This window comes from Nyctereutes procyonoides, unplaced genomic scaffold, assembly GCF_905146905.1.
Source record: "Nyctereutes procyonoides isolate TBG_1078 unplaced genomic scaffold, NYPRO_anot_genome, whole genome shotgun sequence".
Classification (NCBI taxonomy): Eukaryota; Metazoa; Chordata; class Mammalia; order Carnivora; family Canidae; genus Nyctereutes; species Nyctereutes procyonoides.
This window is the reverse complement of record NW_026575120.1, coordinates 30,674,692-30,692,465: the sequence shown is the minus strand read 5'-3', so window position 1 is coordinate 30,692,465 and position 17,774 is coordinate 30,674,692. Positions and strand designations below refer to the sequence as shown.

Here is a 17,774-nt window from a genome sequence, read left to right as displayed (position 1 = left end):
ACAAATGTAATTTTTCCTAGAAGCAGCTATTACCTTCTTTTTGTTCTCCACAGACTTTAATATTGTATTTATTCTCTAGCCAGGAGATATCTTAGTAATATTTGAATGCTATTTAGAAGGTTTAGTATATTCCAGAAATATGAGCCTCTTTGGAATTTCTTTTTTTTTTAATTTATTTTTTATTGGTGTTCAATTTGCCAACATATAGAATAACACCCAGTGCTCATCCCATCAAGTGCCCCCCTCAGTGCCTGTCACCCAGTCACCCCCACTCCCTGCCCACCTCCCTTTCTACCACCCCTTGTTCATTTCCAGTTAGGAGTCTCTCATGTTCTGTCTCTCTTTCTGATATTTTCCACTCATTTTTTCTCCTTTCCCCTTTACTCCCTTTCACTATTTTTTATATTCCCTCTTTGGAGTTTCTGACCTATAGTTAATACATCTGAGCTCAGTAAGATTGATTATTTTGTTTATTCCTAGGTACACTTTCAACATTTTAACTCTTCATAATGTTATGTAAGTTGTGTTAGCTTAACTAATTAATTCTTGCGTGTCATTAATCACTGCATCTTGAAACCTTTTTCAACCAGGAATAGAATACTTCAGTAGAGGGAATTCATATTTGGAAATTCCTTTCCTTGCTGTTTGATAATTTTCTTTTATAGACTAACAAGACTATCTGAGAACTGTTTGTCTTACCAGAAATGGCCTTTTGCTTTTTAGCTCTTGTGTATTTTTTTTTTTTTTTTTTGGGCTGTCTTTAATAGAAAGAATCCCTAGCCTGGGAGCCAGTTGAGCTGAGTTCCAGTCTCAGCTCTACCACTAGAGTTGTATATGCACAGGGACATCATCTGACTTATCTGGGCATCAGCTTTCCCATCTTTTTTTTTTTTTTTTTTAATAATATTTATTTATTTATCTGAGAGAGAAAGAGCACCCATGCACGCACATGAGCAGGAGGGGCAGAAGGAGAGGGAGAGAGAATCTGAGGTAGATTCCATGCTGAGCATGGAGCCCAATGTACGGCTCGATCTCATGACCCTGAGATCATGATCTGAGCCGAAACTTAAGAGTTGGACACTTAATTGACTGAGCCACACAGGTGCCTCACTTTCCTACTTTTAGTAGAAGAGTTGGATTAAATGACCTATGTGGCCTTTTTTAAGATGAAAATTTCTAAAATTTTATGATCCATCAAGTAATTCTATACTGTATGTCATTTGTTAAATATTTGAACCAAGTAAGACTTTTGGGACTAAGACTACATTTTACGTAATATATTAATAAAGTATCCTTAGTCTTACTAATAATTCAATAATTCATATATCCATTTGTTATTTCCCACTTGCAGACCGTATAGGTTTTATTTACTAAATATGTAATTGGAAACATTCCTTACAGATTTGAAAAATAGTGTGCTTTTATTGTGTGTTTTTTTTTTTCAAAATTTTGTATTTCAAAGTTTAGCAAAAGCATTTATTGAGAAGGCAGTCATAGCATAAGTGCTGAAGGTAAATAGGTAGTGGTACATCATAAAGGTCTAATTGAAGGTTTTCTGATAAGCAGTACTTCCATCATGTTACTTGTCTACCTTATCATGAATTAACTTCTCTAGGTAACATTTTAAAACCTTTTCTCCAGTATACAATTTTCATTCCATGATTTTATTTACTTTTACCATTGCAGCCCAAAAATGTCCAACAACATGAGAAGGTTCAGAAAGCCAGTACAGAGGGAGTCGCTATCCAGGGTCAACAGGGAACCCGACTTCTTCCTGAACAGCTCATTAAAGAGGCCTTTATCCTTAGTGACCTTTTTGATATTGGAGAATTGGCAGCTGTTGAGCTTCTCCTTGCTGGTAGGTTGACATTTAATTGAACCTGTGGTAAGGTAGTACAGAATTATAAAGTCATTCACTCAGGGTTTAAAGTGTTGTATCATTTAGATTCCAAAGTAGTTTATTTGAAAAACCATATTCAAAGTATTTCCTTTTGTTTATCTGTGACTAATGGGAGAACTTTAGTGATTGGATTTGTTAAAGGTAATTTAACTTTTAAGATAGGATTTTACATGGTAATTTACTAGCAAAGAATCATTGGCTGCATCTCACAAATTTTATAGCACAAAGAATTTATTGTCATGCTTTGAATAAGAAAGTAAGTTCACTGCTTTTTTGGAGTTCCTTTTTAAGGGGGTGATTCAGATAATGAATAGGTTAGAAATAAGGTAATTTTACTAATACTGAGTACTAGGACGAAAATAAAAGGCAATGTGATATAGAGAGATGGAGGCTTCTAGGGGACAACTCTAGATTACTTAGAGAAGGCTTATCTGGGATATTTGACCTGAGACCTATATGATGATAGGGTATCAGAGTTTTTGGGGAAGGGTGACCCAGGCAGAGCAAACAGCAAGTGCTTGAAGTTAGGCGAAAGGCACACTAAAGAATAAAGAGACCATGGGTAAAAAAGATACAGGCACCTCACAAAGAAAGGGGAGGGCGAGGGAAGGTAAGGAGAGAGCAGGAATCAGATTATATTCAGTCCTGCAGGCAAGGAAAACTATTTGGATTTTATTCTAATTGCACTGGGAAGTTGCTGGCAGGGGCTTTAAGCAGATGAGTTACATAATCCAGAAAAATTTTGAAATTATTTCTGTGGCTACTATATAGAGAAAAAATTTGAAATTTCCCTAAAGTGAGCAATTCCTTTTCGTTATAGCAGGGAGCCTTAGGAAGTAGCCATGTGGGCAGTTTATTTTATTTTATTATTATTATTTTTTTATTGGAGTTCAATTTGACAGCATATAGTATAACACCCAGTGCTCATCCCATCAAGTGCCTCCCTCCGTGTCCGTCACCCAGTCACCCCATCCCCCCACCCACCTCCCTTTCACTACCCCTTGTTCGTTTCCCAGAGTTAGGAGTCTCTCATGTTCTGTCTCCCTCTCTGATATTTCCCACTCATTTTCTCTCCTTTCCCCTTTATTTCCTTTCACTATTTTTTATATTCCCCAAATGAATGAGACCATATATTGTTTGTCCTTCTCCGATTGACTTACTTCACTCAGCATAATACCCTTCAGTTCCATCCACGTTGAAGCAAATGGTGGGTATTTGTTGTTTCTGATGGCTGAGGAATATTCCATTGTATACATATACATGTGAGCATCTTAATTGAAAGGAAGTCTCATGTGTTTAGAGATTATTTGAGAGAGAGAGAGAGAGAGAGAGAGAGAGAGCATGTACCTGAGTGCACAAGTGGGGGAAGGGCCAGAATCTCAAATAGATTCCCCACTGAGCACAGGGCCCCACAGAGGGCTCAATCCCTTGACCCATAAGATCATGACCTGAGCTAAACCCAAGAGTTGGGCACTTAATGACTGAGCCATCCAGCCTCCCCAAGAAAGTCTTATGTTTAAAGATATCATATGGCTTCCAAAATCCTTTCTGACCTAAGGCTGCATTAAAAGAAGTATGATCATGAGAAGCAGGAGGGTAATTTTCCCACTCTACAATGGAAATATTAACTGGATAGGCTTGAGTTTTGAGTTTAACTCACACATCATTTAACAGACATTTATTTATCTTATGTTTACCATGGGCCAGGCACTGTGTTAAGACTCCAGGGATAGAAACATGGATGAAACTTAGAAAAAAAGAAAAAAAAAGAAACTTCAATTAGTGTAAAGGAGCCCATAGTCTCGTAATTGAGAAAACATGGAGACAAATAATGATACAGTTAAGTGCATTAATGCTAGTTTATGGAAGATTTAGTGATGGTTCAGAGGCAAAGGGATTAAGTTGACTTTAGGTTGTAGAGAGAAGTCTTCACAAAGCTCACCAGGCCTAAACTAGGTGCTGAAATAATGAGTAGGCACATGTGTGGAATAGATGTGCACTCAGGAGGACAAGAGGGTATCTAGGCACGAGAAATGGCTGGTACAGAGGTCTGAGATGAATTTGCGAACAGGAGAGAGTGGAGTGATTGGGCTTGGAGGAGAAGACAGCCTTAGGAAATGAAACCCAAACTAAAAAGAACAAAAGAGGAACTTATTCAAAGGGGAGCAGCTGAAAAGGCAAGTGAACTGGAAACATAGGAAAAGGTTATTTACTTTCATAGTAAACTCTAGGGGAAGAAACTTCCAAACATTTGAAAGATTTCATGTGTAAGAGAGGAAAATGGGCATTAATATCATGAGATTCGGTGGACCCCTGTGAGACCAGAAGATTGTTAGCCAGTTTGGAAATCCTAGATGAATGTGAGATTGAGTTTAGGAAATGGTGAGTTCTGTGTTACTGCTGGTGTTCCAGAACAAGTTGGATGGCCTCTTGAAGTTGTGGAAGGAGGAAAATGATAATGAGTGTTTGGACTAGAGGACTGTAGGACCCCTTAAACCCTGAGATTCTGGGATTCTGGGAACTGAACATTGGTATAGTCATTTTTGTCTCATCCTAAATACATATTAACCAAATTATTCCTCAACTCCTTTTTCTAGGAGAGCACCAACAGCCACATTTTCCTGGTCTCACCAGAGGATTAGTAGCTGTTCTTTTATATTGGGATGGAAAACGGTGCATTGCAAATTCCCTGAAAGCCTTAATACAGTCTAGACGAGGAAAGACGTGGACCCTTGAACTCAGGTCTGTTTTCTTCTTAGGATTTCTTTTTTGGGCTTTATTAGAAATTACTTGAAGAATTATTATTTTAATTATTAGAAATAACAAAAATTTCTCCTTTTAATATATGTAATTTAAGTAAAATGTGTAACATAACTGAGTATTCTGCAAAGAATGATAGATTAAAGCTGATTTATTTTGTTTGCAAATAAAAAACAATTACTTATGGTTAGAAGTTTATTGATGCCTAATTATCTAACAAGGATGAAAAGAGCTGAGTTATAATTCATCCTCTTTTTTTTTTCAGTAACGAAACATTGTCAAGAGCATTTACTATATCTGTATCATGAAGTGTAGACGTGACTAGTCATTATAACTTTCTCCATTGATTTTTTTTCATTACAGTCCAGAGCTGGTTTCCATGACAACACGGTTTACAGAGGAGCTGATGGAGCAAGGATTGACTTATAAAGTCCTTACTCTGGTGTCACAGATTGATGTGAACAATGAGTTTGAAAAACTACAGCGGGAGAGAGGTTTGGGCAGTGAAAAACATCGAAAAGAGGCAAGGGTTTAGTGAGATCATTTCGTGGGTTGTCTGTGCCAGATCTCAGGTGAAAAGTCATGACGTTTAGAACATTTTTACATTGAAGTGTAGCACCTGTATCCAAAATTGACATAGCTATTTCTTTCTGGTCATTTATGCTATTGTAGCTCTTTTTCTGGAATGAATGCTTCAAAAAATTGGTCATTGAATAAAGGTGCTTGGAACTTAAATGAGGAATTTACAATAGGATTTGTTTAGAATTCTAGAGGGGAGATTTTAGTGTTACTTGTGGATTCAGATTTATGTAATTAGCTTTGTAAAAGGTAGTTTACTTTCTGGATTAAGACCAGGTTTCACTGTGATTTATGTATACTGATAGTCATACATTTTTATCTCTAGGTTTCTGATCTCATCAAGGAGTGCAGGCAGTCTCTGGCAGAAAGCCTTTTTGCCTGGGCTTGTCAGTCACCTTTAGGCAAAGATGACACTCTGCTTCTTATTGGACATTTGGAAAAAGTGACAGTTGAGGCTAATGGCTCCTTGGATGCAGTGAATCTGGCTCTTCTTATGGCGCTTCTATACTGCTTTGATATCAGTTTTCTAGAACAAAGCACAGAGGAACGAGATGGTATTGGATCTTATACTTATTAATGCCTTTATTTTTAAAAAATCAGCTTAAATTGTGGAGATTACATTTAAGAAGGGCAATATTTTAACTACTAAAAGGAGAAATTTTATATTTTATTCCTATATTCTGTGTAATTCATCCATACTTGAATATTTAGATATAAGATCACATTTTAAAAATATGCACCTGTTAGATATCTCTATTGTTCTTTTCAATTTTGGAATAGGAAAGTGGTAAAGGTTATGTAATACATGTTCATGGATTTTGTATGCCTAATTGTTTATTTCTTTACATTTTATTCACATTGCAAACTTTCACCAAAATATTCTAAGCGAGGATAACGATCCATATTAGTAATATATTATTTTTGATTTATATTGTCTCTGAAGAAGATAATATTTTTATTTGGTAACCTTATAAACGATTACTGCTCAGAAATGAGGATCTCAGAAATGATTCCCAAAGATGATTTGAAGATTATTGACTTTTAACATCCTAGATATTTATACTTATTTGAACAGTTTTCCCCTGTCCACTTTTGATTGTATCATCAGCATCTTCTCTCAGTAGGTATGTAAGGAGTATAGACATTTTCCACTCACGTTTAATGATTATCCTTCAGCATTAGGAAAGGCTTATGGAAAGCATAAGTACCCCTTCCTTCTAGTCAAATTGTCACGTGGTGCTTTGTGTGTCACAGAACAAGTGGTAACTGTGGTCATGTAGGAATGCTGCCAATTAATGCATTGGTCATATTTCCTGTCTTGAATGAAATGAAGCATAGAATTAAGTAGGAGTAGGATGTGTTAAGGGAAGCTTGTAAGTGGGACTTTCAAAAGCAAAATGAAATGCCTGGAAGATGTCGTAGGCTAACATGTAAGGTTTTGTATTAGGTTGTAATTTTATCAATATAGGATGCTTATATTAATTAACTCATTTTAATTGTAATTTCTTGTTGGTTCTGTATATGTTTGGTTAAAAATGGGAGAAGTGACTTATTAGTGCATGTATAGTAGTAGACAGAAACTTAAAATACAGGAAATTAAAGAATGTTTTCTTGGTTAAAGGTTGGGAACCACTGACGTCAAAAAGAAGTACAAGAAAATAATAAAGTAAAATAAATGAAATTTTAGTGTCAGTGGTGTTTCCCATGTTAGTATTTATTCAGAATCCTGTGCTTGTTTGAAGTACCACAGTATAATTGAACAGTAAATCGAAAATTATTTATTTTTTAGCAATTCCCTTTGTTATAATCAGAGTAGATACTTGTCTGCAATTTGGATCCTTTGTTTTAGCCAGTTTTTGCCTGATCTGTTAATCAGGCATTTAACTAGTAAAATTCTTTTTTTTTTTTTTTTTAAGTTTTAAGTACCTCTACACCTGACATGGGACTCAAACTCATAACCCTGAGATCAAGAGTCACACACTTCACCAACTGAGCCAGCCAGGCACCCCAAATTATATCTTTTTTGATTTTTTTTTTTTTTTTACGATTTTGCTTATTTATTCATGAGAGTCATAGAGAGAGAGGCAGAGACATAGGCAGAGGGAGAAGCAGGCTCCCTGCGGGGAGCCCAATGCAGGACTTGATCCCAGGACCCTAGGATCACAACCTGAGCCAAAGGTACACGCTCAACCACTGAGCCACCCAGGCATCCCTCTTTTGATCTTTAAGTGGCATTGATTTATTATATATTTATTTATCTTTAAAAAATATTTTATTGTTTTAGAGAGAGAGAACACATGAGCAGCGGGGTAGGAGGAGAGGGATAAGAAGAGAGAGGGAATCTTTTTTTTTTTTAAAGATTTTATTTATTTATTCATGAGAATACACAGAAAGGAGAGAGAGAGAAGCAGAGACGCAGGCAGAGGGAGAAGCAGGCTCCATGCAGGGAGCCCGACGTGGGACTCGAGCCCGGGTCTCCAGGATCACACCCCGGGCTGCAGGCAGTGCTCAACCACTGAGCCACCGGGGCTGCCTGAGAGAGGGAATCTTAAGCAAACTCCATGCTCAGCTCAGAGCCTAACACAGGGCTCAATCTCATGACTCCAAAATGATGATCTGAGCCAAAATGAAGAGTCAGATGCTTAACAAACTGAGCCATGCAGGTGCCCCTAAAGATTTTATTGTTAAGTAATCTGTAATACCCAATGTGGAGCTTGAACCCTGAGATCAAGAGTCACATGCTCAGCCGACTAAGCCAGCCAGCACCCTGATATATTTTAGAATTTGTATACAGAAAAATGAATGACTCTTTAACTGTTTTTAAAATTTTTTTATAGTACACTTATTTAAAAAGACATTGTAAAAGATAGAATTAAAATTTAGAATTATTGTGGGTTGCCTCTTTCAGTTTTAATTTGTATAGAAGTTTTCTGGTACTGTATTTGTTTTGGTTTGTCAAACATTATTGTTAATTAGCCATAGTTATTTGATAAGAGCACTCTGGTTTTCTGATTTGTAGACATTATTCCTATATATCAAAAGTCCGAACTTCTCTACTTTTTGGTACATTTTTGTGTTTCCAGATATGATTCATCAACTTCCACTGTTGACAGAAAGACAATACATTGCAACAATTCACTCTCGCCTACAAGACTCACAGCTTTGGAAACTGCCTGGCCTGCAGGCCACTGTTAGACTTGCCTGGGCACTGGCATTGAGAGGAATATCTCAGCTACCTGATGTGACAGGTAAATTGATTGTAGGTAATTTAGTTATGGGAAAGAACATACCAGCTTTAAAGGTGTTTGTGTTTTGTTTGTTTGTTTGCTTTAAAGGTGTTTTGAAAGAGGGGTTATCTTTGATATATATAAGCATGAGCACAGGAAGATACCTAGAATTATGTTAAATGAAGCTTTGGAATGTAGTGAAATAACATTTTTTCCCCATTGTATCCTAAAAGAAATTTTATGAAGTATTTCCTTTTCTTAGAGCCAATGCCAGTGCTCTTTTAGCTTCTTTTTTTACTTAAGAGTATAAAATTTGAAATGATAGTATCACAATAATTTTTATATTAAAATTTACGATTTCTTTTTCTTTTTTTTTTAATGTTTTCCTCCTTGGTTTTCAGAAAATAATTTTCATGATTTTAAGATTACTATTATCTGGGGTGCCGGGGTAGCTCAGTTTTAGATTAAGCATCTGCCTTTGGGTCAGGTCATGATCCCAGGGTTATGGGCTTGAGCCCCACATAGGGCTCTGTGCTCTATAAGCCTCTTCTCCCTCTCCCACTGCCTGCCACTCTCCCTCCTAGTGCATTCTCTTCTCTCTGTCAAATAAATACAATCTTTAATTTTTTTTTTAAATCTAGTATTATTTTAAAATAAAATACATTAGGGCTACCTGGGTGGCTCAGTTGGTTAAGTATTTGACTCTTGATTTTGGCTCAAGATCTCATGGTTCATGGAATGGAGCCCATAAAGCTCCTCACTCAGTGGGGAGTCTGCTTGAAGATTCTCTTTGTCTGCCCTTCCTCCCTCTTGTGTACACACAGGCATGTACTCTTTCTCTCTCTGTCTCAAAAAGAAAAAAAAGTCATTTCTTGAAATAATACAAATTTTAATAAAATAGGAATTTTGCAAAATTAGTTCCTACTCTCTTTATAGACTTCCGAAAAACTTATCAAACATATTTACTACACTAACTTATAATGTGTTTGGAACTTTACTAAACTCCAAAATTTGAATAAACTTTTTAGACAGTAATACTCAATTTACATTAAGATATTAATGCTGCTTTGTTACCTGAATCTTCAAGAAATAGTTCTTATGTTGATCATCATGTGATTTAAATTCTAGTATTTCTGAATTCAAGGGAAGGCTTGTAATTAGTCACTATTATTAATACTTAATTAGTAATTTTAATAATAAGTATTAGTTTTCATAAAGAACAAAACTATTTCATTCTCAAAGAGTTTGTATGGTATGGGTAGATAGGCAGGCTTTGTTTCAGAATGCAAAATAAAACATAAAAACCCATCTATTTTCCTCGGTTGAGACTCTTGGCTTATATCTATTCCATATGACCCTTTTCAAGGCTATGAAAATGTAGTTTGAGTAGCACACTTTGAATTTGGTCTGTATGACGCTCAAGCAGAATAAACTACATAGCATTCTTTTCCAAAGCCAGATTACCACAAAGTTACCTAGCAGTTTTATGTGTAAATTTAAAAGAAGCAATGTATTTCTTGATATAAGGATTCAACAGCACCTATGACATACTTTTACCACAAAAATTGAATGTAAGTCAGATCAAGTCTCTCTAGGTCAAACTACTAATTTGTAGTATAATCAGAGGACAGTGGAATATGTTAACTGTATCACTGGGATGAATACCAGACCACATCGTGGAAACTCTATAGGCTTAAAGTCCAGTGTCTGCAGCAAATAAAGGGGAAGGGAAAAATTAAAAAGGTACAGGAAGTGCCTACAGATATATAAAATATAATCTGTAGATCTTATTTGGATCCTGATTCAAGCAAACAAATTGCACAAAAGACAAAATTAGCAAAAAACCAAACTAGAATCTTTTATAACATTTACAGGACAGTTATAAATTTGATTACTTCGTGGATATTTGATACTGTTGGTTTTTTTAAGATATAAGTGTATTAAAGTGTGATGTTTGTGTGATTTATTTTTCTTTTGTTTTTAAGTATCCTTTTGAGTTGTATACTGAAATACTTATGAGTGAAATGTTAAATTGTCTGGCATTTGCTTTAATCTCATTTGGGAATGCATGGAGATGTAGATGAAATATGATTGACTATAAAGGTGTAGCATTGAAGTTAGGTAATGGAGTTTGTGGTGGTTCATTAAACTGGTCTATTTTTAGATAACTGTTTGAAATGTTTCAAATAGGGGCAGCCCAGGGGCTTAGCAGTTGAGCGTCCGCCTTCAGCCCAGGGCATGATCCTGGAGACCCGGGATCGAGTCCCACATCGGGCTCCCTGCATGGAGCCTGCTTCTCCCTCTGCTTGTGTCTCTGCCTCTCTCTCTCTGTGTGCCTCATGAATAAATAAATAAAATCTTTTTTAAAAAATGAAATGTTTCAAATAAAAAGCTAAAAACATGTACAAATAGACCAGTTTGTCTTTAGGTTAAGCTTTAGTTTTTCAATTTTTGCTACTTCATTATCAAATTAGAAGAGTTACATAGGTGGTCATGTTTAGGTCTTGGACTCGCTTACTAGCTCTGAAGACATTCTCAATGATTAAGTTCATTTCATTGAGATTAAAGCCTTAGCATTGTTTTCTTCTGTTAATGTTTTGATACTAACTCCCTGACTATATCAGTGTTATACACGTATGTCTCAAGTAATTTCTTACTACTCATGATGTTATTGTGAAGAGCATGAGGTTTTCGGGGTTTTCTAGTGTACATTTTCAGTAGCTCTTTTGAGTTACAGTATTACATGGTCTTATTTTGTGCAAAGCACATGCTTGAAGGTTGAGAAGATACCTGAGTTTTGAACCATCACAGAGTATTGGGAGATATTACAATTTCGTTCAATAACTTTTCCTCCATGTGCTGATTTTCTAAATATATTTCTAGCTCTGGCTGAATTTACAGAAGCAGATGAAGCAATGGCAGAGCTTGCAATTGCTGACAATGTCTTCCTGTTCCTCACTGAATCCGTAGTGGTGTCAGAAAACTTCTATCAGGAGGAGTTTTATATTCGTAGAATCCATAATCTCATCACAGATTTCCTGGCGCTTATGCCAATGAAGGTAGGTATAATAATGTAGGATAAGTAAAGAGTAGTTGAAAAATTTTATGAAGTAGTAAAACTGATAATTAACTTTATGTTTTGGAAACTAATAAAATCTTTTATTGTAGACCATAATATGACAATAGTTGTATTACAGCTTTGGAATTTGTAATTCATGAAAATGAAATAAGACCTATTAATTGAGAATAAGTTAAAAGAACAAAATATTTGGTACTGAGAATAGTTTATAGGGAGAGAGAATAATAGATAAATTACTATGTGCAGAACACTATTAATGCCATGAAACCCCAGGGATCAATTATACATGATTTGGAAGAGGCATAGTGAAAAATCTCCAGTTTTATAGGTAATTGTTTAAATTCTTTTACTGTAGTGAAGAAATGGACTTCTGCATGGATACAGGTAATGTAATGGAAACTAATGCAAAGACAACTTTAAAATAAAGAGTTCAAGCTATAAGTTTGATCCAAAAAAGGATTTTTAGAGCCATTTCATACCGTTTCTTCAGAGCATATGCTTTTTGTGCAATTTTTTGCCAAGGAAGCCATCAAAATGGGGCAGGAAATAAATGAGGGAATAAGCCCTATGAACTCACTTTTTATGTGTATTTTAAAAAACACCCTAAAGGATCTACACTTGTAATACTGTTGTGTAGGTCTGCTACCATACCTACTGAAATACATAAGACAAATGGAAAGGCTACCTCAGATGGCAACAAACATTCAAGGAGTGAAGTGCTTATTTATTATTTAATGAATTAAGTGTTTGTTGAGTTTCTCCTGTGTGCCAGTACTATACTAGGAGTTGTGGAAAAGAAAAGTAAAAGTAAGTAGGAGACTCATTCCTTATCAGCAAAGAATTTATAATCTAGTTAGGTTAGGTAGTAACAGTAAGTAAATGAGAGGTTTAGAGAGTAAACTGCTATGGGTTTATTTAGGCTAAGAATAGCCCTGTCAGGGTTAGAGTAGTCAAGGAATACTTTAACATAACTTGAAGCCTCAGGAACCTTGAAGGGCTTGATAGAAGAACATCACAAGATTTTGGAGTAGGAAGAAGTGTGTTAATCCTTTCATTTTACATTTGCAGAAATGAAGCCGTAGAAATATTAAGGCTTAAGCATGTCCTAATCAGTAGTAATCCAGATGGGACTTTGATTATGGGAAGATAATCATAAATAGCTTGACTAGCATAAACAGTGAATTCACACGATCGAGGATACTGGCATTTCTTTGATATAAGAGGATTTAGGTTATTTGTCTCTTCTTGAAGGAGCTTTGGTTTGTGCCTATCAGTGAATTTGTCCTTTACATTCAGATTGATGGACATAAAGTTATTCTTAATATTCTTTTATTGTACTGTTGTGTCAATAGGATCTGTGATGTTTCTTCTGTCATTCTTGAATTTGGTAATTTGCGTTTCCTCTTTTTGCTTCTTAACCTGGCTAGAGGTTTATCATTTTTATTTAATTTTCTGAAGAACTAGCTTTTGGCCTCATTGATTTTTCTTGTACTTTGTTTACTGTTTCTGATGTCTGCTCTGTATTGTTTTCTTCCTTTTGCTTTGGGCTTAATTTGCACCTCTCATTTCAGTTTAAGGTAGAAGCTTAGAGTATTTATTTGAAACCTTTCTTTTTTTCTAATACAAACACTTAATGTTACACATTTATCTCTAATGTGTTACATAAATTTTGATATGTTTTCTTTTTTGTTCAATTTAATGTTTTGTAATTTTCCTTGGGACTTGTTTGATTAGTGGATTATTTAGAAGTGTTGTTTAATTTCTAAATATTTGAGGACTTCCAGGTATCTATAATTGATTTTTAGTTTATTTTTGTTGTGGTCAGAGAACATGCTTTATAGGATTTCAATTTATGTTAAATGGGCTGAGATTTGTTTTATGATTTAGAATATGCCCTATCTTGGAAAATGTTCTATGCACACAGGAAAGGAATGTATATTCTGCTGCTATTCTGTGGAGTATTCTCTAAATGTCAATTAATGTTAAGTCTTCTCTATCCTTACAGATTTTGTATACTTGTTCTGATGAATATTGAGAGAAGAGTATTGAAATCTTTAGCTGTAATTGTGGATTTGTCTAGCTTTTTGTTTTGTTTCATTTTGAAAGAGTAGTTTCTTATATCAGTTGCCATTTAGTTCACACAAATGTTTATAAGGTAATGGTTCTCAGCCAGAATAATAATGTCCTTCAGAGAGTGTTTGGGAAATTAGTGGCACCATTTTTCTTTGCTATAATGTCTTTGGTGGAGTTATTGGTGGCTTGTAGGTAGTCCAGAGTTGCTAAACTGTCTTGCAATGTTTAGGATGATCAAGCCGGAGAAGAAATGTCCTGCCCAAATGCCAGTAATGTTCCCATTGAGAAACACTAGTTAAACTCAACTTGGAAAATGCATTGAAGTGTTAAGATATTATAAATTATGGATAATAGTATCACAAAATTCCTAGTATATTTTTTCATGTCATTAAAGTGGAATAGATTTTTAAACAGTTTTTCTTTTATATACTCACTTTTAGACAGTTGTCTGATTTTTCTGATTTCAGTATTATTAACCTGTATAATAAATTTCCATATTAAGCTCTATATAACATATTATGCAGGTGAAACAGTTGAGGAATCGGGCAGATGAAGATGCTCGAATAATTCACATGAGTATGCAGATGGGTAATGAACCTCCCATTTCACTTAGAAGAGATCTGGAACACTTAATGCTCTTGGTAAGCCATTACAGTGAATAGATGGTCATCTCTCCCTCCTTCCATTATTTATTCCCTAACTGTGGAAAGTTTCATGTTTAATATCTAAATATACAAGTGAATTCCATAAAAATGTAAATTTTCATTTAAAAGTAATTGTTGGATAAAAAATAAAATTGTTGAATTGTAGGCATTTTCACCTAGTCTTTGCTTACACTTTGCAGATTGGTGAGCTATATAAAAAGAATCCTTTTAATTTGGAGCTTGCTCTCGAATATTGGTGTCCCTCAGAGCCTCTTCAGACTTCCACTATCATGGGTTCTTACCTTGGGGTGGCTCATCAGCGACCCCCTCAACGCCAGGTGAGCTCTTAGTTTTTTACTTTTCTACTCTGGTATGGCAATTGGGAGTCTTGAACCATTAAAAAAAAAAATGTCATTTCTTGATGTTATTGCTGTTAACACAAATGACCATTTGTGTAACTTAGAAATTTACACTTTTTTCTTCCTTAAGGAAATTTGAAACTCTTTAAGTTTTCATCATTTTGGAGTTTATGTAGTTATAGTTAGCCTTTTGTAACATATTGGTTATGTGTCAAATTGTAGACAGAAAGGTCTACACAATTTGTGTCGCTTACTTGAATTTTATTGGTATTAGTATTAGTCTGTCCTCAACAGGAATGACAATAACCAATATACATCATTTTTTAAGATTTCTTTTTAAAGATTTTATTCATTCATTCATGAGAAACACACATACACACAGAGGCAGAGACACAGGCGGAGGGAGAAGCAGGCTCCCTGCAGGGAGCCCAATGTGGGACTCGATCCCAGGACTCATGGTATCACGACCTGAGCCAAAGGTAGATGCTCAACCACTGAGCCACCCAGAAGCCCCTAAGATTTTATTTTTAAGTAAACACTGCACCTGGCATGTGGCTCAAACTCACAATCCCGAGATCAAGAATCACATACTCCACAGACTGAGCCAACCAGGGGGCCCCCAGTATACACCATTCTTAACAAATTTTGGGGAAGATAGGAGAGGTATAAAAACTAGAAGGAAAGGCTTAGAAGTTAGAAGTGATGACAAAGTACCTATGAGTCAGTAGATGATACTGGAAAAAGTCCATTTTCTATTCTATATTAAGTATGATACACAGTAGCAAATAAGATGGATTACAGTATCTACATGTTTTGGGGATTTACTATATTAGATGCTTTCATGTCAAGTAATTTTAATTTATGCTAGAATCTGATCAGACACCTTTTCTTTTTACTGCATTTCTTATATTTATTGTTTCATTTTTTTCTCCCCATTTACAAAAATATTTTGGAGAAGGGTTTATTAAAATTTTTTGAAGATTAAAAACATCTTTATATTATTTCAAACATATGGACAAGAGAATAATTCTAATGAACACCCAACATCTTAATTTAATAGCTGTTAACACTTGCCTTGTTTGCTTCGTGTACTGTTATTTTTACTACCTTTATTTTGCTGAGGTATGTTGAAATTATAGACAGCATGACATTCCACCTCTTACTAGATAAATATATCTTAAAAATAAGGATATTCTTTTTTTTTAAATATTTTATTTAGTTATTCATGAGAGACAGAGAGAGAGAGAGAGAGAGAGAGAGGCAGACACACAGGCAGAGGGAGAAGCAGGCTCCATGCAGGGAGCCCGAGGTGGGACTCCATCCTGGGACTCTAGGATCATGCCCTGGGCTGAAGGCAGATGCTAAACCGCTGAGCCACCCAGGGATCCCCAAAAATAAGGCTATTCTTTTACATAATTAGAAAATCATTGTTATACCTAACAGATTTAACAGTGATTTCCAGTAATCTGTAACCTTTTCAGTTCTGAATTCCAACCAATGAGCCTCGATGTCTGAATAGCATTTTTGTTATTAGATCTAAGGAATAAGCAAAATACAAGGAAAAACTAAAGTGGATTTACAGAATGAGAGTATAGGAATTTGGTATTGGCTTAACACAAAACAGTATGTTTAGGTTAGCATCCAAAATTCTTTCAGGTTCCTAGGTTTTGTTTGTTTCTTTGCTCTTTTTAAGATTTATTTGAGGGAGAGTGTTCATGCACCAGTGGTGGAATGGCAGAGGGAGAAGGAGAAGCAGACTGCCCACTGAGCAGGGAGCCTGATGTGGGGCTTCATCCCAGGACCCTGTGATCACGATCTGAGCCAAAGGCAGACACCTAACCTATTGAGCCACCCAGGTGCCCTGGTTTCTAGGTCTTCATACTAAATTTAACTAGGATTCAGGAACCCCAAGTTCCAAGCATATCTGAGGACTGGTTAATTTTAGAGGAGTAAATTTTTAACATTGCCTTACCTATTTAAAATGTGGGTAGTTCTTATGTTCTGTGACATTGAGATTTTTTTTTTAAACGTGTACTTTATATTCACAGAAGTATTCTGTAATTGCATTAAGTTTTTTTTTTTTAAAGATTTTATTTATTCATAGAGACACACAGAGAGAGAGAGAGAGAGAGAGAGAGAGGCAGAGACACAGGCAGAGGGAGAAGCAGGCTCCACGCAAGGAGCCTGACGGGACTCAATCCCGGGTCTCCAGGATCACGCCCTGGGCTGTAGGTGGTGCTAAACCGCTGCGCCACCGGGGCTGCCCGCATTACATTGTTAATGACATCTTGAAAAAACAATTTTTCATAAGTAGAATACCAGATTCGTAAATCAGAGCACTTGATTAGTTTTAGTTCATCTGTAGTCTTTATTAGCTAGTCCATAAGCTTTACGTAAACTGTTGATTTTTCCCTATTTCAGGTTGTTTTGTCAAAGTTTGTTAGGCAAATGGGTGACCTATTGCCTCCAACGATATACATTCCGTATTTGAAAATGCTTCAGGGATTGGCTAATGGGCCCCAGTGCGCCCACTACTGTTTCAGCCTGCTTAAAGTCAATGGTAGTAGTCATGGTAAGAAAAATCTGGACGTTGTCTAAGTTTGTTGGTGACATTCTTGGGTTCACTATCCCCCTGCCTATTAAAGAATATTGGTTATTTGTACTAGCTTCTACCTGTATAAATTATTTTTATAGTAACGGGAAAGAGCACGTTGGTAGCTTTATGCATAGTGATGGTCTCACAGATTGGACAGTTTTACTGTGTGCTTTATAAAATGTTACTCAATTTAGGAAATCAGAATTGATACGTAAAAACTTTGAAGAACACATCTGGTACTTAAAATTTATACCCTTGCCACATGAGTTTTATTTTTTGTTTTTTTAAGATTTAAAAATTTCATTTATTTGATAGAGGGCTCGAGCGAGCATAAGCAAGGGGGTGTGGCAGAGGGAGAGGGAGAAGCAGGCTCCCTGCTGAGCAGGGAGCCCCATGTGGGGCTCGATCCCAGGACCCCGTATCATGACCTGAGCCGAATGCACATGCCTAACCAGAGACACCAGAGACACCCGAGACACCCAGGTGCCCTGAGTTTGATTTTGTAAATTCATTTTCATAAGTACTTGTTTTTCTAAATTTCTGTACTTAGAGTTTCT

General features: G+C 35.9%; 1 protein-coding gene across 2 annotated transcripts in view; it reads left to right on the top strand.

The window, feature by feature from the left end:
• NUP205 (nucleoporin 205) overlaps positions 1-17,774 on the top strand; it is a 78,601-nt gene that overhangs the window by 7,622 nt on the left and 53,205 nt on the right. For both annotated transcript variants that reach the window (XM_055335329.1, XM_055335330.1), the window contains exons 3-11: positions 1,687-1,858; positions 4,498-4,642; positions 5,024-5,183; positions 5,565-5,793; positions 8,323-8,487; positions 11,350-11,525; positions 14,143-14,259; positions 14,463-14,600; positions 17,043-17,193. In XM_055335329.1, the coding sequence (XP_055191304.1) occupies positions 1,687-1,858; positions 4,498-4,642; positions 5,024-5,183; positions 5,565-5,793; positions 8,323-8,487; positions 11,350-11,525; positions 14,143-14,259; positions 14,463-14,600; positions 17,043-17,193 (1,453 nt within the window). The remainder of the gene's footprint in view (positions 1-1,686; positions 1,859-4,497; positions 4,643-5,023; positions 5,184-5,564; positions 5,794-8,322; positions 8,488-11,349; positions 11,526-14,142; positions 14,260-14,462; positions 14,601-17,042; positions 17,194-17,774) is intronic.